This window comes from Sus scrofa, chromosome 8 (assembly GCF_000003025.6).
Source record: "Sus scrofa isolate TJ Tabasco breed Duroc chromosome 8, Sscrofa11.1, whole genome shotgun sequence".
Classification (NCBI taxonomy): Eukaryota; Metazoa; Chordata; class Mammalia; order Artiodactyla; family Suidae; genus Sus; species Sus scrofa.
Window position 1 is genome coordinate 69,641,657 of NC_010450.4, and position 22,007 is coordinate 69,663,663.

Below are 22,007 nucleotides of genomic sequence, written 5' to 3' on the forward strand. Positions count from 1 at the left end.
CAAATAAAAGATGCCTTTTTCTCAGAAGCTCAAAGTTGATATAATTTTTTTTTAAATTTAGAAAATTAGAATAGCTGCCTTTTTTCTCTTCTAGTATTGGATTTTAGGCTTTAAAAAATGATTTTCTCCAATGGAAAAAATTCCATAGACAGACATTCACTTATTTCTGTTCAGCTGTGCCCAGAAAGACAAGTCTATTTCTGTTATTTATGGAGCCATTAAAAAAAAAAAATCTATCAGCTCTGTCTAGCTAGGTAGCTAATCATCTATCTGTTTGTATTATCTACCTCTGTAATCTATCAAAATATTGTCTTATTGCCTGCTTTCCTATCATCTCCTCTTTTGTGCTTGACTATTTAATTAGTACCCATACCTGAGAAGTGAAAAAAAAAAGTCATAGAAAATAAATTTCTTTCATCATATGACTGAATAGGAAAAATAATACTTCTTTTAAGTATTTACTTGTGTCTGTGCCATATGTGCCACAGAGTGACATGGCTGACAGTTTGATTGACTTGGTTATTTAATTAACTGAAATGACTGGCTTGATACTAATTATTGTTCTGTAGTATCAAAGTATCAGAGGAGGTTAGTTTTCCTTTTTCTTTTGATTGAAATCCGTAGTTCTTCTTGGCTGTGTCGATGACATGTGGAAGTTCCTGGACCAGGGATCTAACGGGTGCTGCAGCTGCAACCAGTGCCACAGCTGTGGAAACGCCTTAACCCATTGCACCACCAGGGAGCTTCATGAAATCCATAGTTCTTCATCTTTAGAGCAAAAGGGCAGAGAGAGAATAGTCCTTCAGAGGCAGAGATCAGAATTTGGGGTGGGAAAAGTAAGGAAGGAAGTTCGAAAGAACATTTTTGAAAAATTATCTTTGTTTTTAGACATGAAGTTAAATTTATTTCGAAATTTAAAATAACATTGAAGAAGAGCATGTGACTTTCCTTTTTAGTAAAAGCGAGAAAGAAAGAAAAATGTGAAATAGGGATGGAAAGAATATAATGCCTGGTAAAGAAGGTCTAGGATTCTTAAAACCACTAATATAATCAGGCTCAGCCTGCCCTGTGTATATCATGATAGAAAAGATTACCACTGCTGCCATTGTGTCCATTTTCTTCCCCATATCTCCATGAGAGGTACCATACTGCCTCTAAGTACTTTACTCTAGAGCCTGAATCACCAGTGGGCCAGAGCTGAGGTAAAAATGTAGGACTTCTCAACATCCGTTTTAGTTGTTATTGTTGCTATGACTTTTTCTTAGTTTGCATTTGAGACACTGGTTTTTTTGACAGAACAGTTTCAGAAGAATGAAAAGCCATGGAAGCCCTCGAATGCGTGCATGCATGCATGCATGCATGCACACACCCATGTGTGTATGCATTTTCACTACTTATCAATAAAAGCATACTTGGAATTAATAATAGATACAATTCAGAGCTTAGCTCTTTTAACATGTCTTATTTCCAAGCTAAGTCACTGGTTTGCTTAAATTTTTGCAAATTTTGAAAACTAACACGTTCAAATGGTAAACCACAGATAGAGATCATGGTAATAGTACAAATCGTTTAAACTCTTATGTAAAATTTGATAAGGTGTTTTACATAACTTTAATGAATTGACAAGGTCTTGTGGAGAAAACAGATCCAGACGGCAAACATACGCAAGGGATTTAGTCAAACACATTTTTGGCAAAAAAACTATGAATTTTGTAATCAGTTGTGAGCCAATGAAATACAAAAATGAGTCTAGTTAATAATCTACAATTATTGGTTAAAGAAGTATATTAGTGCTGACTTTCCTCTGTTCGTCCTACCTTTTCTCTTCTATCAACCCCACAAGCCTTTGGCACAATGAAGTGGGTGACTTTTATTTCCCTTCTCTTTCTCTTCAGCTCTGCTTATTCCAGGGGTGTGTTTCGTCGAGATACATGTAAGAGTTCGATTTTTCTATTGTTCAACTTTTATTTTCCTAGTAAAAGAAAGTTTCAGTAAACTTTGAATCTTTGATGAATTAAGTTTTCCTTTAGCATTTATTTCTAGACTGTTATGATATTTTGTATTTGCGAACCCTTAGGAAGTTATCTTATTAATATGTTTCTAACATGCTGGGTGAAAAAATAGTGAGAATTGTTTAGTAGCTATAATTTTCTTTTGCACATGAAGGAGCTTATGTAGAGTGACTTACACTTCACAGAGTGCAGTTGAAGACAGAATTAAAAATTCCAAATTCCTAAAGGCCTATTCACTGTACCTTACACCTTGGTTTATATTAAGAATATACAAACACTTTATAAAAAGAATTTGCATTTATATTTTTCATTTCAGACCATCCTCTCAGTAGCTGGTAATAGATACTAAATGAACATTAGATCTTATCCAAGTTTGAATAGAAAGCCATAAATATTTAATGATTTTAATGGTTTTTCAAATAATATCATGGGCAATTAAATAACTCTTCTGTTTAAATGCAAAAGAAGAAATTTACCACCGTCCTAAGATTTTCTGTAAAGATCAGAGCCCAGTATCTAGGAGCAAATGAATACCTAAGTCAAATGAAGAGAAACAAAAAATATTATCTTAACTGGTTGTTTCGTCAGAATTTAAGCAAAACTTTTTTTCTCTCCTCTTTTCCCCAGACAAGAGTGAAATTGCTCATCGGTTTAAAGATTTGGGAGAACAATATTTCAAAGGCCTGTAAGTTAAAATATTGAAGATTCAAATTTAATGTTTCTATTAGTGTCAGTTATTATTTTGACACCCTCATATTCCCCCGCCATCAGAGATTCTAGAGCAGTCCCTCCAGTAGAATTTTCTGCGTTGGTGGAAATATCCTCTATTGGTGTTGTCTGACAGTTGCCATTGGCCACATGTGGCTACGGAGTACTTTAAATATATATGACGAGTACAACTGAGGATCAAAAATTTAAACAGCATTTACTTTTAATTTATTTAAATCTACATCGTCACTTATGGCTAATGGCAACTATGTTGGACAGTGTAGCTCTGGAAATCTTGTATAGCCTGCATGGGGGGAAGGATTTTGCTATGTGATTCGTTCACAACTCGCTTTCCCTAGCAAATAGTTCTGTGGTTTCTTGAGATAATTTCAATTTTTTTAATCTAATAAATAGTGAGAAAACAGTTTATTTTTCAAGGTCTATCTCATCCTACAGCCTGATTAAATGAGTGTGTGTGGTTTTTTGTTTGTTTGTTTGTTTGTTTTAAATAGTTAGCCTAGGTAATGTCCCAGTCTTAGTAACTAGGTCTATTCGAATACATTTTACCTGTTTGCTCTGTGTGTATGCATCTTCTGACATGATACATCTTCTTCCATGATAGTGGAAATATACATCCTTGGCTTCTGAAGCCACATGTACTTCGTTAAGCCTCAGATCACAGCTAATGTGAACAGGCTTTCTGGCTAAGAGTAAGAAAGATGTGTAAAATATAGATATACAGACACACAATTTGTTTTCTAGCTTAGCAATGTACTGTATATTAAAATTTTGTTACATTTTCTACGTCCTTTGTTTCAGAGTGCTGATTGCCTTTTCTCAGCATCTCCAGCAATGCCCATATGAAGAGCATGTGAAATTAGTGAGGGAAGTAACTGAGTTTGCAAAAACATGTGTTGCTGATGAGTCAGCTGAAAATTGTGACAAGTCAATTGTAAGTATATTCTGCTTTAGGATAGTATTTCTTCTGCTTTTATGTACCCTTGAACATTTAAAAGGGAAAAAGTCCCCTTTTAGTTTTCTCGGTGATTACTAAGTGACCATAGTTGTGAGCAATCCTCAAAAGTGGGTAGAGCCATTATTTCTTCTGTCACAGAGATGTTCTAGCTATAACCACAGGTTGGTTTTGTTGTTGTTGTTGTTTGTTTTGTTTTTGTCCTTTTAGGGCCGCACCTATGGCATATGGAGGTTCCCAGGCTGGGGGTCGAATCGGAGCTGTAGCCTCCGGCCTATGCCACAGCTACAGCAACACCAGATCCGAGCCGTGTCTGTGACCTACACCACAGCCCATGGCAACACCAGGTCCTTAACCCACTGAACGATGCCAGGGATGGAACCTGCATCCTCATGGATACTAGTTGGGTTCATTAACCACTGAGCCACAATGAGAACTCCCCATTCATATTTTTACATACCATAAAATATCAGGACTTTGAACTTTTGATATTTTCAGATAGATCTACAATATACGGGTAAGTTTATGTTTCTCTCACTGCTTTATACTTAGCTTTCTGGGGACAAGGCAATTTTTTATTTATCACTGAAGGATTTTCTTCTCTCTATATGTACTTCTTCCTCAAGGCTTTTTTTTTTCATTTTTTAAAAGTTTTATTGAAGTAGAATTGATTTAGAATGTTGTGATAATTTCTGCTATACAACAAAGTGATTCAGTTACATATCTATTCTTTTCAGATTCATTTCCCATATGAATTATCACAGAATACTGGGTAGAATTCCCTGTGCTATACAGCAGACCCCGTTGGCCAGTCATTTCATATACTATAGTGTGCATTTACCAATCCCAAACCCCCAGTCTATCTCTCCCTCACCCCAACATGTCCTCTTTGGGAACCATAAGTTTTTCAAAATCTGTGAGTTTGTTTCTGTTCTGCAAATAAGGTCATTTTTATCCTTTTTTAAAAATTTTAATTCCACATAAAAGTGATATCACATGATGTTTGTCTTTCACTGTCTTAGTATGATAATCTCTAGGTTCATCCATGTTGTTGCAAAAGGCATTATTTTGTTCTTTTTTATGGGCTGAGTAATCTGAATCAGTTCTTTAACTCTGTGCAATAATATGGCTCTAAATGTGAATTTTAAAAAATACCTTTTAAAAAATTAATAAAATCTGTCTAGAGCAGCTTATTTTGCCTAACATTACACTTACTTTCCCGGTAAAACTTAATGAGGACAGAAAGGACTCATTTAATGGAATGTGCTTTGAAATAAATATTTCTAGAACAAAAAAACCTATATTTTTCTGTGATAACAATATATAGTGGATTGCATAACTCCTCAGTTTTCAACAGTATTAACTAAAAGGCTGGACCTCTCAAAAAGGAGCAGATAAAATGAGAAACTACCTGAACACTCTTCTCCCTAAATTGAATTCATCTGCTACTTAGAGAATTGTTTTTCCTTGATTTTCTATTATGGTGATTGCTCTCCTAACCTTTAGTCTCAGGTGGAAATAGGAGCTATGCTCATTCCTTAAAACCATGGAGTTTTTGCCTTTCTGTTTTATCCACTATAAGTAAGAGTGTGACAGACAGTTAATTCTTATGAAAATTACATATAGATGGTCAAATCAAGGGAAACTCTCTAAACCTGAAAAAAATGTGGATTTTTATATGATTTCCTAACCAAGGTTTACCAGGATGCTGATTTTTAATACTATTCTTTGAGTATGAGGAAAATAAAATGCTGCCAGCAATCTGAAGCCTGCTCTCTCTTTCATTTAGCACACTCTCTTTGGAGATAAATTATGTGCAATTCCATCCCTTCGTGAACACTATGGTGACTTGGCTGACTGCTGTGAAAAAGAAGAGCCTGAGAGAAACGAATGCTTCCTCCAACACAAAAATGATAACCCCGACATCCCTAAATTGAAACCAGACCCTGTTGCTTTATGCGCTGACTTCCAGGAAGATGAACAGAAGTTTTGGGGAAAGTAAGTAATCAGATTTTTATGCTTCAAAATTAAAAATTATGGATAAGTGAAGACTCAGTATAACAAATTACTATTAAAGATATCAACCTTAAGCTTTGAAGCTTTTGTTCTGACAATTTCCTAGGAAATAATATATGATAATACAAAATTCTACATGATGAAAAAAATTGCTCAAAGGTCTTTTGCAGTTCTTCAAAGCAGGATATGACCTGTATGAAAATATTTGAAGTTGACATGTATTAAAATATTATAAATATATACACATGTATATATTTAGTATTCTCAGAATTTCTCTTTTGTCAATAAACATATCATCAAAATGTAACTATTTTACATGTGTATATGTATGTTTAAGTTTAATCTTTTCACTGACTTGAAGAACGAGAAAGGCAAGTTCATCATGAGCAAATTGAGCTGAACTGGAAAATTAGATGTCTGGGCTTTGGAGGCTCTGGGAAAAATGCTGATTACCAACATTCCTGAAATACTGTCTGCTATAGAAAAATGACTGTCTCTTTTCTCTGTTTAAAAATTTAGATACCTATATGAAATTGCCAGAAGACATCCCTATTTCTACGCCCCAGAACTCCTTTATTATGCCATTATATATAAAGATGTTTTTTCAGAATGCTGCCAAGCTGCTGATAAAGCTGCCTGCCTGTTACCAAAGGTATTCCCCGAAGAAAAGCAGAACCAACTCATAATCAAACCTCAGCTTTGGGGCATTTTATGGCTGGATTTAGGGAACCTAAGCCTCTGAAAGAAATTTCTTTACCTGGCAACAGAAGAAAGGGTGGGGGAAAAAATGTAATTGTAATGTATACATGTAAGGATAACCTGACCCCCTTGCAGTACAGTGGGAAAATAAAAAAAATTATTAAAAAAAAAAGGTTAAATATGGCAAAAAAAAAAAATCCAACCTAAATAAAATAACTAAAATCAGAAAAAAAAAAAAAAGAAAGCTTTCCTTCCTCTTCTTTCCCTCAAAGATCTTTCACCTTTTTTGAAGACCTATGTCTTCTATCTTCCTGCTTCTAAGGTTTGCCGAAGTGGGTCTGGTAGAGGGAATCACTATGTATGTGTCTAAATATCCCGCCTCTTTTTATAGTCCTAGTTGCTATAGTGAAATACGGAAAATCATTTTTATTTTATTTTAATTAATTAATTAATTAATTTTTTGTCTTTTTGCCTTTTCTAGGGCCGCTCCTGCGGCATATGGAGGTTCCCAGGCTAGGGGTCAAATCGGAGCTGTAGCCGTCGGCCTACAACAGAGCCACAGCAACGCGGGATCCAAGCTGCGTCTGCAGTCTACCCCACAGCTCACGGCAAGGCCGGATCCTTAATCCTCTGAGCAAGGCCAGGGATCGAACTGGCAACCTCACGGTTCCTAGTCGGATTCGTTAACCGCTGAACCATGACAGGAACTCCCAGAGACTCATTTTTAAAATTGCATAGCAAGAGCACTCGGTTTCTGCTGCATGAGACTTGAAACATGAAAAAAAATTTCATGGGACTTTTTTTAATTGGAGAAGGAATTCTAAATGGGGGAGATGTTAACTACATCTGGAAGCCTGAGTTTATTTATTCATTCCATAAATATTTATTATATACTGCATTCTCTTTTCTAGGGGGTTTATTGATGTTAAGAGAGTTGGGGGGGAGGAGAAATTGACATGGGTTATATGCAAAATTAAGAGGTCAGCAAAGTTCTGTTCTTAGGATATTAGTGTATTCTGCCCTTACACTTTTCCTTTTAGTTCCCTTTTCCCTAGAAATGCCTCCATGCAAGTTTTTAACCATGTAGAGTTTTCCACTATGACCACACTGAATTTTCCTCTTTCTGCATAGCAAGATAATTATTTGCCAGTAGTGAGTACTTAGGAATTGAGGTGTAAATTATCTCTTTAAAATTTAATTTGGCTTAGCCTCATCTGAGCTTATGAAGGGGATGGTCTGTGCAGAATTTTTCTTTCCTAATTTTTCCAAAATTATTTCTTTCCTGCAGATTGAGCATCTGAGAGAAAAAGTACTGACTTCCGCCGCCAAACAGAGACTTAAGTGTGCCAGTATCCAAAAATTCGGAGAGAGAGCTTTCAAAGCATGGTATTTAAACTTAGTTTACATCTCTATAATGATGTAAATCATGATGGTTCAGCTGACAAATTGTACATTTATATGCCATTTTACAAAGTACTTTCACCTACATCTTTTTGGATGTCTAAAAAGTAGAAATTTGACAGCGGTGAAAACCAGAGCATCAATGACAATTTGTCATTTTTTTTATCGTATTTTTTCTGAGTAATCAAAGAATTTAGAGGACAGCTTTTTGTGGTTGTTCTTCTAGGACAAGTGTTTAAACTCTCATAGATTTATAATGATTGAGATCTCAGTATTAAATAGTACGGCCCATATTTTTATAGAAATGTAGTTAGGGTCTCTAATCGTACTTCACCTCCATTCTCACAACCAATTATCTGAAGGTGTCTTCTTGTCTTCTTACGTCCTTGTACTTAATTTCTGCCATCAAGTTTTCTTCTCATTTTCTCAGAGCTCCATTCATTTTCTTAATCTCTTTCTTTTGCCTGGGCCTCAGTTTGTTATTAGCTAGTTCTAGAAGCATCCTTCAATACCTGAGCCAAGGAACTGGCTCCTCTCCCTCATCAATCTTTCACTTTCTGGACAACAATGAAGCAACACAAACAGGAAACAAAATAAAAATGACGTTTTTCAAGCTCTCTAGAAACTGTCACTTGAGCTAACTATCTTTGCCCATCAAACCACCAAAATCAACCAAATCAGTAAATGAAACAACCCTAACATGAAATGATACACAATTAAATAGACTATGATTAGTTTGGGGAGAAGAAGTGTCTTTTATTAGATTTAGTGAGTCTGAAATGATCTGGGAAAATAGGTGGATATAAGTCTTTTATATCTTGCCATTGAGCTTAGAGATTGCTGAATCAATCCGATCGGTAAAAGTATGCTGAATCATATCTCTCTAATCTTGAAGAAGTTATGAAATTTCTTTGCTCAGAGACCTTTAGAAGTCAGGAAAAATGTGTTAATAGAAAAAGATAACTGGAATTTGCATGGCACGTCCCAGTTCATACAGTGCTTTCATTAGTGTTATATAATGTAATCCTCCCAACAGTCCTTTGGTTTAGCAGCTGTTGTGATTCCGTAGAGATGGAAGCTCAGAGAGGCTAACTAACTTGCCTAGGGTCACACTGTTAATAAGCTGTAAAGACAGATCTGGAAGTCAGCTCTGGGCTCCAAACTTGATGCCTCTCAGAATGTTGCCTTTTTTATAATCCCTCTTTGATTTCTGCTTTATGAATTGCTGGACTTCTAACCACCATACACACTCTTAAAATGAATCATTCTGCCCTAAGGAAACATTTTGCCCTTAGATAACAGTTTGATTAAGAACTAGTATTAAAATAAGAACTTATGAATTTTATTTTTTTATTTAAAAAAATTTTTAATTTTAACTGAGAATTGCAATGATTTTTTAATATTTACTTTTTATTAATGTTTTATTTATTTATTTATTTTGCTTTTTAGGGCCACATCCACTGTGTATGGAGGTTCCCAGGCTAGGAGTCAAATCGGAGCTATAGCTGCCAGTGTACACCACAGCTACAGCAACGCAGGATCTGAGCTGTGTCTGCAACCTACACCACAGCTCACTGCAATGCCAGATCCTTAACCTACTAATTGAGACCAGGGATCTAACTCGAAACCTCATGGTTCCTGGTTGGATTTGTTTCCGCCGAGCCACGATGGGAACTCCGAGAACTAATTAATTTTACAAATGATTTCTTTATGTTATTTTGTCCTAAATTGTCTTGTTATATGTAGTATTTTCCTAGCACGTTCACATAAAATGTTGCCTGCTAATAATATTTTGATGGGAAAAATTTATTTTTAGGTCATTAGCTCGCCTGAGCCAGAGATTTCCCAAGGCTGACTTTACAGAGATTTCCAAGATAGTGACAGATCTTGCAAAAGTCCACAAGGAATGCTGCCATGGTGACCTGCTTGAATGTGCAGATGACAGGGTAAAGAATCCTCAGTATGCTTTTTGGTAACTTGTTGGATTAGAATCACTTGGTTTAGCATCAAAACAACTGAGAATGGATTAAGATTGTTTTCAATGCTCTAATCTGCTCAATCCTTTCTCTGACAAGTGGTACTTTATTTTATCTGATAAATGACTCAGTAAGTGCTCTAATAAACTCATTCACTAATTTGTAATCCCTTTCATTCATAATCTGAGAACAAAAGCCTCAAAGTGAAGTAAGACAGTTACAAGGGTAGACTTTTTTTTTGGCTTTCTTTTTTTTTTTATTACTCAATGATTTTATTACATTTGTAGTTGTACAATGATCATTACAATCCAATTTTATGGGATTTCCGTCCCACAACCCCAGTGCATCCCCCACCCCCAAAACTGTCTCCTTTGGAGACCTTAAGTTTTTCAGTCTGTGAGTCAGTATCTGTTCTGCAAAGAAGTTCATTCTGTCTACAAAGGTAGACTTCTAAGAAGTTTTTTTTTTTTTTTTTTTTTTTTGTGAGGTGGGAGGAGTTGGAGAAGGGCTGGGATCTGAAGAGACCTTTGGAAATTACATACCTTTTTTCCTCCATATTCTCTCTTAATTAACTCTCTGTGTTAAATACACCAATATTTAGTATGCTATCTCTTTTTCTCAAACTGAAAAGTATAACTGAATACCAAAATCCTAATCTCTCAGGACACTTTCTGGAAAATTTAAGGCAGACATTTCATAAGTTTTAGTAAGGTCTGTGACCATGATGGTGACTAACTCTCCAAAAATCTCCTACACCTGATTTAGCTTTTTAAGTTTTGAGATGCCTGAATTTAATCTGGGGGGAATATTTGGAAAAAGAGTACTGATTTAAACACTTAAATGATTTAACAGTGTTAAATAAAATTAATAAACAATTGATAGGAGTCCCTATAATTGACTAGATTTTTTTTTAATCAAGTGCAAATGTTTTAGTAATTCTGAGTCTCTAGGCTTAGCAGCACATACAAACTGTTCACAGAAGTTGGTATATGTATAGTCTTAGAACACGCTCTGCCAACAGAGTCAAGTCTGAGAAGGAAGTACAGTGGTGTCAATTTATGTGGAACAATTTCCATCAACTTGCTTGTAGGCGGATCTTGCCAAATATATATGTGAAAATCAAGACACAATCTCCACTAAACTGAAGGAATGCTGTGATAAGCCTCTGTTGGAAAAATCCCACTGCATTGCTGAGGCAAAAAGAGATGAATTGCCTGCAGACCTGAACCCATTAGAACATGATTTTGTTGAAGATAAGGAAGTTTGTAAAAACTATAAAGAAGCAAAGGATGTCTTCCTGGGCACGTAAGTGGATAAGGATTAATCCTTTCATAATTTTATAAGGTCTCAGGATTTAGGAAATTATTCAGGCTTTCTTTTGGAATTGCCACAATTTTCATGTTGCCTTTAATGTTTCTTTCTTCTTTCCTCTCCAGCCTTTAAACTTTTAGGGAAAAAATTAATTTAAAAAATTGTCATAAAGTAATACATACTCGTGGGAAAAGCTCAAACAATAGAATACGAAGTAAAAATAAAAGTCAGTTTTTATTCCCCCCAGGAATACTTTTGGAAATACTGGTAGAAATATTTTGTGTATATATAAATTTATACATATTTTTTACTCATGCATTCATTCAAAGAGAATTTTTTGAACTTATATATATGTGAATATATGTAATATATCTTTATATCTATTTATCTATCTACCTAATGGCAGCAAAGAACTATAAAGAAAAATATGGCATCTGTTTATATTTGGTTAAAAAGATCAAAAGTCCAGTAACATGGCAAGGCAGCATACAATTAAATGACAAAATCAGTAATTATACAAAGTCAGTAAGTGTGGTGATAAATTTTGCATTTTTATTGCTCAATTATAATAGTATTCTGTGCACTAAATAATATTTCATAAAATTATGTACCTGTCAAGAATTTACTCAGAACTTTTCAGAGGTGTAATCCAAATCGAACAAAATATACCTTATAGTAATAGGTGTCATTCATTAAACATTCAGTATGTGCCAGGCAGTGTGTGTTTTGCAGAGATTACATATTTTTCACAATTCACCTTATAAGATAGATACTATTATTATCCCCATTCCACAGAGTAGGAAACAGAGGCTCTGATGGTTTTAATAAGCTGCCAAAGATGGTATAATAAAATAAATGGCAGAGCCAGGATTTGACAGATTTATCTCTGAACCTTCAAGTCCTTAGCAATTAAGCTTTACTGCATCGGGCTTAGAAATTAAGACCTGGAGTTCTTTTCGTGGCTCAGCAGTAACAAATCCAACTAGGATCCATGAGGATTTGGGTTCCATTCCTGGCCTTGATCAGTGGGTTAAGGATTTGGTGTTGCCATGAGGTTGCAGACATAGCTTGGGTCTGGCGTTTCTGTGGCTGTGACGTAGGCCTGCAGCTACAGCTCTAATTTGACCCCTAGCCTGGGAACCTCCATATGCTGCAGTGCAGCCCTGGAAAGACCCCCCACCCCACCAAAAAAAAAAAAAAAAAAAAAAAAGAGAGAGAGAAATTCAGACCTTTAAGACAGGAGTTACTTTTGTTAGTTAAGTGATCTTTCTTGCTCTTTGGTCCAACCGAATCTATTTTATTTTCATCTTAATTAGGTTTTTGTATGAGTATTCAAGAAGGCACCCAGACTACTCTGTCTCATTGCTGCTGAGAATTGCCAAGATATATGAAGCCACACTGGAGGACTGCTGTGCCAAAGAGGATCCTCCGGCATGCTATGCCACAGTGGTAGGTTTCTGGAGGATAAAAACTGTAGCTCTTTGACTGCTGATTCCAGTAACAGAAAAGAAAAATAATAAAAGAATGCTATTAGTGAAACTTAGATCTTAAGATGGTTTCAATTCTGTGCTTTTAAACATTATAGAAATAATAGCCTTAAATAGAAAAGAAAGATCAAAGAGAGCCATCTCTAAATTTACAACCCCTGACTATGCTGCTTCTTTTTTTACACTCCTGAGAACAATGTTAGGTAAAGTAAATTTAAATGTTAATTAAAAGACATTTAACTTAGATATAAAGAAAGTTAACTTGATTCCAAGTTTTATCAAGTGTCAAAAATTAGTATCTAGGAGTTCCTGTCATGGCTCAGTGGTTAACAAATCCAACTAGGAACCATGAGGCTTCGGGTTTGATCCCTGGCCTTGCTCAGTGGGTTAAGGATCCGGCATTGCCATGAGCTGTGGGGTAGCTCCCAGACACGGCTTGGATCCCATGTTGCTGTGGCTGTGGTGTAAGCCAGCGGCTACAGCTCCGATTTGACCCCTAGCCTGGGAATCTCCATATGCCACGGGTGCAGCCCTAGAAAAGACCAAAAAAAAAAAAAAAAAAAAAAAAAAGAATTAGTATCTTAACAAAGATTGTGAAATTCTATTAGTTTAGAATATTGTCAAATCTTTTTTTGAGATGGTTTGGGAAAGGTTTTATAAGAAATTAAAGAGAAGAAATCTGTTTCAAGAATTTCTAGCATATTTAGCTATGCTAAAATAGAATTTTATTTTATTTGAGATATTTAACACTCCTAGCACATATAGTGGTTTACAAACTTAAGAATCCAAGGAGGAGTTCCTGCCATGGCTCAGTGCTTAATGAACCTGGCTAGTATCCACGAGGACATGGATTCAATCCCTGGCCTCGCTCAGTGGATTAAGGATCTGGCATTGCTGTGAGCTGTAGTGTAGGTTGCAGATGCAGCTGGGATCCTGCCTTGCTGTGACTGAGGTGTAGGCAAGCAACCACACCTCCAATTTGACCCTTAGCCTGGGAACCTCCATATGCCGAGAGTGCGACCTCCAAAAAGCAAAAACCAAAAAGGAAAAAAAAAAAAAAAGAATCAGAGAAAAGTCATTTTTTCCTGTACCGAGAACCTGTTATATGCCAGATGACACACAGGGACTTATGTCTCTAATCTCAGAGAGCTCAGAATTCACCTGGAGAGATGGCTTAATAATAGTGATACTTAGAATCATAGCCATCTTTAAGTTTTTTCTATACTCCAGTCTCTGCTTTAATTTCATTAGCTCAGGTGGTTTACAGAGTAATTTTGTGAAGTGAGTTCATCTCCATCGTAGAAAGGAGGGTTCTAAAGCTTAGAGATGGGGAGCAATGTTGCACAACTGGAAAATGAGTCAGATGGCCTGGCTTCCACACCAGCACTCTCACTCCATAGTCTGAATGTTCTTAACCGCGTATCCTATACAGTCTCACCAAATAAACAGTTTGGACATGTTATAACAGATGTGGTGTCAAGTATCTATTTACATGGCTTTGGGCAGAAAAGAGGAAGGATCTCATCCTACCCAGAAGGGACCAAAACAACCTGCGTCTGGTCCTCAGAGTGTCATAAACACAATCCTTTTATTTTTCAGTTTGATAAATTTCAGCCTCTTGTGGATGAGCCTAAGAATTTAATCAAACAAAACTGTGAACTTTTTGAAAAACTTGGAGAGTATGGATTCCAAAATGCGTAAGTATTTTTGCTTATTGGCTAATTTTTTTCTTGATTACTTAGTAAGTATTTAAGACAATATATAGACTACCCATAATAGAACTTTTAATCATGACATGAAGTATACATTTTGAATCACTCTCCATCAAGAAAGCCCAGAGAAAATGAGATAAAATAGTCGACAGGATAAAGAGGTCCATATTTCAGTGTAGTTTAACAAAGTGGCCTCGTAAGATTGGAGGAAAAATATCAAATCTTGGAATATAGGGACTGAGGATGCCCCTTGAAGGTTAATGAATATTTTATGAGTGAACAAAATACAGCAATGCTTTATGGAGCAGGAAATAGTCAGTCTTGAATGGCAGTAGCTCAGTAATATGATAGATTAATATCCTGATTTAATAGTACTTTATTTATGGAGGTGACAAGAAAGTACACATCATTCAGTAAATAGTCATTGTTCAGCCCGCGTATGGTAGCACTCTTCAAAATTGGTAAGAACAGCAAAAACAACAATGAAGACACAGTCTCTTCCCTTGAGTAGACTACAGTCATATATTGGCTTTCAGTGGTAATTAGCATTCTTAGTAAATGATTATTACATGCTAGTCACCATGTCAGGCTGATTGTATACTTCTTTTCTTTTAATTTAATCCTTGCATTATCCCTATTGTGTCAGATATATTCCCTTCCATTTTATAGGTGAGAAAATTCACTCATGTCTTTTAAATTTAGTTCAGTACTGATATATATTAAGCTCTCAGTGGATTTTATTGAAACAAAGAAGCAGCTAATAAGTATTTTAATGTCACTGAATTATAATAAGTTAGGTCACTCTCCTAAACTTATACAGGATAAGTAGAATTCAAAGCTAGGCTTAATTAGCTGCTCATAACAGGCCTTCCCTCACATTACCGGAAACTGGAGATGAAGATAATTTTATGAATGGAAAATCATCTTAGTGGATTTTGGCTAAGTGTTCTCTGCTTGATAGACTGTTAGAAAAAGACAGTTTCTTGCCTGCCTGAAAACACATGGGTTATTTTGTTACAGGCTCATAGTTCGTTACACCAAGAAAGTACCCCAAGTGTCAACTCCAACTCTTGTGGAGGTCGCAAGAAAACTAGGACTAGTGGGCTCTAGGTGTTGTAAGCGTCCTGAAGAAGAAAGACTGTCCTGTGCTGAAGACTATGTGAGTCATTGGAGTTCCCGTCGTGGCTTAGTGGCTAGCAAATCCGACTAGGAACCATGAGGTTGCGGGTTTGATCCTTGGCCTTGCTCAGTGGGTTGAGGATCCGGCCTTGCTGTGAGCTGTGGCCTGGGTTGCAGACATGGCTCAGATCCTGAGTTGCTGTGGCTCTGGCACAGGCTGGGGGCTACAGCTCCATTTCGACCCCTAGCCTGGGAACCTGCATATGCCGCAGGAGCAGCCCAGGAAATGGCAAAAAGACAAAAAAAAAAAAAAAAAGATTATGTGATTCATTTAAAATATACTGTGGTTACAGAGTTTCCATCATGCGCAGAGGAAATGAATCTGACTAGGAACCATGAGGTTGTGGGTTCGATCCCTGGCCTCAGTCAGTGGGTTAAGGATCTGGTGTTGCCATGAGCCATGGTGTAGGTCAAAGATGTGGCTTGGATCCCGCATTGCTGTGGCTGTGGTGTAGGTTGGTGGCTGCAGCTCCGATTTGACCCCTAGCCTGGGAACCTCCATATGTTGAGGGTGTGGCCCTAAAAAGACAGAAAGACAAAAAAATATATATTATGGTTGATAATGATAACTTTTTTCCTGTAGCGATTCACAAAGCGAACTTTGAGAAGCAGAGGTGGACTAACCTGGGTGTGTGTCGTGTATATGATGGTGACAGCCAAGACTTGGTCACCTGTAGTATTCTGACCATCAGAATGAGGAGTTAGATAAGATTCCAAAAGTGAAACATTGTTTTGAAAAAAACGCCATGAATTTTCAATGTTCTATCCTGGCAATTTCTAAATTTTAACTTTCTTTGGGTCTTTTCTTTAATGTATCAGTATAAGAATTTTTCCCCCTATTCCAACTCGTATCTCAGGGCTCACCTCAAATTATTTACTCAATTAATTTCTCAAATAAATTATTCTTAAAATGTAGACATATATAATTAAAAGGGTTTTCAAAGTCCCTTATATTCGTTTTTATGATAAGCAACTCACTGCCTCCCCTCAACCTTGGGTTCAGTGTTGCTAATTAAAATAGAACATTTGGGAGTTCCCGTCGTGGCGCAGTGGTTAACGAATCCGACTAGGAACCATGAGGTTGCGGGTTCGGTCCCTGCCCTTGCTCAGTGGATTAACGATCTGGCGTTGCCGTGAGCTGTGGTGTAGGTTGCAGACGTGGCTCGGATCCCGCGTTGCTGTGGCTCTGGTGTAGGCCGGTGGCTACAGCTCCGATTCAACCCCTAGCTTGGGAATCTCCATATGCCGCGGGAGCGGCCCAAGAAACAGCAACAACAACAAAAGACAAAAAGACAAAAAAAAAAAAAAAAAAAAGACCAAAAAAAAAAAAAAATAGAACATTTGTTCTGGTCCACTGGAAAGTAGGAATTCATGGAAAACTTTTCATTATGCTTCTTTTGAATTTCTGCGCTCCTGCCTGTTTTCAGCTGTCCCTGGTCCTGAACCGGTTGTGCGTGTTGCACGAGAAGACACCAGTGAGCGAAAAAGTTACCAAATGCTGCACAGAGTCCTTGGTGAACAGACGGCCTTGCTTTTCTGCTCTGACACCAGATGAAACATACAAACCCAAAGAATTTGTTGAGGGAACCTTCACCTTCCATGCAGACCTATGCACACTTCCTGAGGATGAGAAACAAATCAAGAAGCAAACGTGAGGAGTATTTCATTACTGCACGCATTTGTGGTCACGACAGTGAGAACTGTAAATTGAAAAGAACAACTTCTGAAGTAGTGATTATCCACCTTAGGAGAGAGTACTTAAGTATTGGCCTTACTAAGGGGATTAAATTGTCTAGAATTAAATGGATGGCATTTTGTTCTCTTAGCAAAAGAAAAAAAATTGTTATCATAATATTGCTTACAAATCATTCAGAATAATCCTGTGGATAAAGGCTGCAGTAGAATAATATTTTAGGCTAGGCCCAGTAGAAAAAGCTGAACGATTAACTGATACATTTTTGCAGATAGCAAACTAGTAGAAATCATAGGGGAATTTATTTCTAGGCATGGATGGCTATTTTCAGTTTTTCTATGGCAACCTACAGGCAAGGCAAATTTTCAAGATCTGACTTTTGAAAACGAAACTTGGATAAAAAAACATTTAGGGCTGTGAGTTCTGAGGCCTATTGCTGTCATAAGGGGTCACAAATGCATGAAATTTGGCAACGTAAAGTTGCTATTATCTCTAGTGGCTTCTAGTCATGGCCATAGACTTAAGAGTAATATTGCAACCCTATCATAGCCCACATGACCCTTTATTGAGCACCACTGTCTCTGCACATGTCAATGGAAGAGGACCACTAGCTCCCACAGATTTAGACAGTCTTATTTCCTATGGCCTCTCCGCTATCAATTTTGAATGGGCAAGTTCAAAAGCCAAATATAAAGATTCTCAGGTTAGAAACTTTCTAAATGGTGCCCAAGATAAATAAGTTTTTAAAGATCATTTTCAGTTCTTAAATAGCTATAAAATTCAATGTAGCATAACTCCTCAAATCTGAATAATGTGTAATTGCAATGACATCATCTTTTCCAGTGATTTACTAGAGAACAATTTGTTGGGATTTTCTGACACCACAAATGTTCAGCAATTTACATTGATTACTTAATTTGATCCTTCCACCAACCCTTTGAAGGTGGATTTTATTCTTCTCATGATGCAAATGAGAATATTTAAGCTTGTAATGGTAAGCCTGGGCCTCAAACCCAGAGTTGCCTAGCTCTAAGACTTATAATCTTAAGCAGCGCTGCTATCATTTTACTATCTCTGTTTTTCTTTAGGGAGTAAATTTTTTTTCTGTGTTTTTGTTTGTTTTTTGTTTTCATTCCAATGTAGTGCACTCGTTGAGTTGTTGAAACACAAGCCTCATGCAACAGAGGAACAACTGAGAACTGTCCTGGGCAACTTTGCAGCCTTTGTACAAAAGTGCTGCGCCGCTCCTGACCATGAGGCCTGCTTTGCTGTGGAGGTACTGGATTTGTTTGTCTTCATTCTAATGGGTCCAGTTTCCTTTGTTGTTGCATTTGATCAAGCTAGGACTTAGTGGCTTATGTATCTGAAAAACACTATGTACATGCGGAATGAGAATCTTACTCTTCATTGTCTTACAAAATGACTGAGATAGCTCTTGCTTTTGTTTGTTTTAATATCCTGCTTCACTGTAACTTATTACTAAATGTCTGTAATAATTGTTTTGTTTCCAAAGTTGTGATGTTTATAAATATAGATAGAAATATTTGTAAGGCCCAAAATCTTGTTATGAAACCAAAACATTAATTTATTTAAACATTCTCTTGAAAAATGCTGGTTGGTGATCTGGATGAATCCGAATGCTTGATTTTACAGGTGACTGGGGAAGTTTATATTTAAATGGCTGAATCATTTAACGTTTATCCCTATGATTTGACAGTAATTTTTTTATTCCTTTGGGGGCAGTGATACCAGTGAACTTCCTTCTAGAGAGTCTAGTACTAAACAGGAATTAGAGGATGTGATGTATGTAAAATTACTTCGTAATCACCAATGACTTAGTAAATGTTACTTTTTTAAAATCCTAATAATGGTGCTAATATTTTCTCCATACCTGTCATTTCTTTGTATTTAGGGTCCGAAATTTGTTATTGAAATTCGAGGGATCTTAGCCTAAACAACACAGTGACAAGCATCTCAGGTAACTATACTTTATATTTTTTTTTTCTTAAAAGTAGCTGTGGGGAGTTCCCGTCGTGGCGCAGTGGTTAACGAACCCGACTAGGAACCATGAGGTTGCGGGTTCAGTCCCTGCCCTTGCTCAGTGGGTTAACGATCCGGCGTTGCCGTGAGCTGTGGTGTAGGTTGCAGACGCGGCTCGGATCCCGCGTTGCTGTGGCTCTGGCGTAGGCCGGTGGCTGCAGCTCCGATTCGACCCCTAGCCTGGGAACCTCCATATGCCGCGGGAGCGGCCCAAGAAATAGCAAAAAGGCAAAAAAAAAAAAAAAAAAAAAAAAAAAAAAAAAGTAGCTGTGGAATTCCTGGTGGCTCAGCGAGTTAAGGGTCCAGCATTTTTGCTGCTGTGGCTCTGATTACTGTTGTGGGGCAGGTTTGATCCCTGGCCTAGGAGCTTCTGCAGACCGCAGGCACAGCCAAAGGGGAAAAAAAAGTAATTATAATACTTATTATTGAAATAGCAAAGAGTGACTGACCAGTGCCAGTCACTATTCTAAACTCATTATATATATTAACTTCTTTAATTCTCAAAATATTTGCCTGAGTTGAATACCATTATTATTCTCCTTTTGCAAATGAGAAGACTTCTCCTGTGGCTCACATCATAACCATTTCTCAAATGAGGAAAAGAAGGCACAGAACAAGGCCTAGGCTAAATAATTTACCTAAGGACCACTCAACTAGTGAGCGGTGGGGCCAAGATGCAAAATTCAAACCAGGGCTTGAGAGCTCACCACTGTCCTTTGTGACCTAATGTGGTGCAGAAGAGTCATTTAACTAAGCACTGGCTCAACAGTGGGTTACTTTAGGTAGAGGCTAGACTAAATGCAAGTGCATTTCTGCATGTAAAAACCCAACTGAATATCACTGATTTCACATGGTTAACCAGATAGCTCAAGAACAAATTCATTTCACTGGAGGATGTGATAGTTCAACCTGTGTGAACTTCTACTCTAAGTAAATAATTTGCTACAGTTTCCAATGTGTTGACATGCTGGGTTTTTTGTTTGTTTGTTTGTTTTTCGGTCTTTTTGCCATTTCTAAGGCCATTCCTGTGGCATATGGAGGTGCCTAGGCTAGGGATCCAGTTGGAGCTGCAGCTGCTGGCCTACACCACAGCCACAGCAATGCGGGATCCGAGCTGTGTCTGCAACCTACACCACAGCTCACGGCAACGCCGGATCCTTTAACCCACTGAGCAAGGGCAGGGACCGAACCCACAACCTCATGGTTCCTAGTTGGATTTGTTAACCACTGCGCCACTACGGGAACCCCGAGAACTTCTTTTCTTATGACAAAAGATTGGCTTTAAAATTTAGATGTTTGAACATAAACATGTTTTACCCATTTTGGTTATAATATTTTTTGAGAAGTTAAAAAAATAAGATGAACTTCCTTTTTTGAAACTAGTTGTCCAGCTATATTTTATTTTATTATGTTTTGGCCACCTCACAGCATATGGAGCTCCCGGGCCAGGGATGAGATCTGAGCTACAGTCATTCGCAACCTAAGCCATAGCTGTGGAAATGCTGGATTTTTCACCCACTCAGACAGGCTGGGGATTGAACCTGCATCCCGGCCTTCCCAAGACACTGCCAATCCCTTCATGCCACAGTAGGAACTCCATCCAACTATTTTTTAGCATGAATAATTTTCATATTTTTCAAACTGATTGTGATGTTTATTCCACTGTGAGGTTTTAACCTTGCTCTTTGCTAATAGGATAATACTTATAATTGTGCATTCGGCCAAAGAACCAACTTCAGATCTCTGCAAATTTGGGCATTTCAAAATGTGATTTGTCTTAGTCCTAAATGGCAAGACTTTCTTCCTAGAGGTCTAACTTGGAGAAGACACCTTTTTTGTTTGTAATTAACTTAGTGAGAAGTAGATGTTAAGTTAATGACTCTGAGGGTCGATGAGGAAAAGGCTGAGGAGTCCAATGACACTGGTGTCAAAGAGAGGACTTTACAATCCTTATAGCCCAACAGAAGAATTTAGCCGCCATGAGTCTAGGATAGCCTTAAATTGTTTTCACTGGTGGAAATTACAGAAAGACAGTCTAAGCAATTTGGCATTCATTTGAATAGATTTGAGAAAACACACAGCATTTTATAAACAGTAATTATATTTATCCTTTTGTTTTTCAGCCTACCCTGAGAATAAGAGAAAGAGAAATGAAGACCTAGACTTATCCATCTCTTTTTCTTTTCTGTTGGTTTTAAACCAACACCCTGTCTAAAGTACACAAATTTCTTTAAATATTTTGCCTCTTTTCTCTGTGCTACAATTAATAAAAAAATGAAAAGAATCTAATTTAATTGTCTATGACTGTTATTTTTTTGAAGATGTGTTGTCAACCTGATAATTTTGTAGGTTCTATGAAAATTCCACTATTCTCTCTTTCCCTATTTCAATGGAGGACTTCTAGTTCCTTCTGGATTAATTGCATAAAAGAAACATTAATACTGCCATGAGTTATGGATTATGAACATTCAAAGTAATATTTTAACATTATGATAATTCTGAATAAAAGAGTAGAGCCTGTGGTATAGGTGAGACATATAAAACATGGTTTATGGAGTTCCCTTCATGGCACAGTGGAAACGAATCTGACTAGGAACCATGAGGTTTCGGGTTCAATCCCTGGCCTCACTCAGTGGGTTAAGGATCCAGTGTTGCTGTGAGCTGTGGTATAGTTTGCAAACTTGGCTCGTATCTGGCATTGCTGTGGCTTTGGCCTAGGCCGGCAGCTGTAGCTCCGATTTGACCCTTGGCCTGGGAACCATCATATGCAGCAGAAGAGGCCCTAAAAAGACAAAAAGAC

At 37.2% G+C, this 22,007-nt stretch overlaps 1 protein-coding gene across 2 annotated transcripts; it reads left to right on the forward strand.

Annotated features, from left to right (window-relative positions):
• On the forward strand, positions 1,771 to 21,496 carry ALB (albumin). 2 transcript variants are annotated; one of them, NM_001005208.1, is given in 15 exon segments: positions 1,816 to 1,933; positions 2,640 to 2,697; positions 3,540 to 3,672; positions 5,483 to 5,691; positions 6,229 to 6,361; positions 7,697 to 7,794; positions 9,626 to 9,755; positions 10,876 to 11,090; positions 12,413 to 12,545; positions 14,183 to 14,280; positions 15,316 to 15,454; positions 16,902 to 17,125; positions 18,311 to 18,443; positions 19,080 to 19,145; positions 21,331 to 21,494. In NM_001005208.1, coding segments are annotated over 14 exon segments (1,824 nt in total). In that variant the 5' UTR covers positions 1,816 to 1,854; the 3' UTR covers positions 19,122 to 19,145; positions 21,331 to 21,494.